Source organism: Pterocles gutturalis, unplaced genomic scaffold (assembly GCF_000699245.1).
Source record: "Pterocles gutturalis isolate BGI_N339 unplaced genomic scaffold, ASM69924v1 scaffold5097, whole genome shotgun sequence".
Classification (NCBI taxonomy): Eukaryota; Metazoa; Chordata; class Aves; order Pterocliformes; family Pteroclidae; genus Pterocles; species Pterocles gutturalis.
This window is the reverse complement of record NW_010115125.1, coordinates 1,340-1,583: the sequence shown is the minus strand read 5'-3', so window position 1 is coordinate 1,583 and position 244 is coordinate 1,340. Positions and strand designations below refer to the sequence as shown.

Genomic DNA, 244 nt, shown 5'->3' with positions numbered 1-244 from the left:
GTCAGGAGGGGCACCGAGGGGGACAGGGGCGGGGGGGGACAGTGAAGCAGGGCTGTCTGAAAAGCATCGTGGCTGGCTGGGGGAGGTCATCGCTTGGCTCCGCTGGGTTTCAGGGCAATGGATGGCTCTGCCCGACTTCCCCGATTACAACAAATGGGGCTTTTCCCTGGTGGCTCTGAACAACGACGTGTACGTCACAGGTAGGTACCGGTGTGGGGTGGTGGGGTCCCAGGGAGTGGGGATG

The 244-nt window shown here is 63.1% G+C and overlaps 1 protein-coding gene across 1 annotated transcript in view; it reads left to right on the top strand.

The window, feature by feature from the left end:
- KLHL30 (kelch-like family member 30) overlaps positions 1–244 on the top strand; it is a gene marked incomplete at its 3' end in the record, with an annotated part of 2,651 nt that overhangs the window by 1,122 nt on the left and 1,285 nt on the right. Inside the window, exon 2 of the mRNA XM_010075060.1 lies at positions 114–200. Coding sequence (XP_010073362.1) covers positions 114–200 — 87 coding nt within the window. The remainder of the gene's footprint in view (positions 1–113; positions 201–244) is intronic.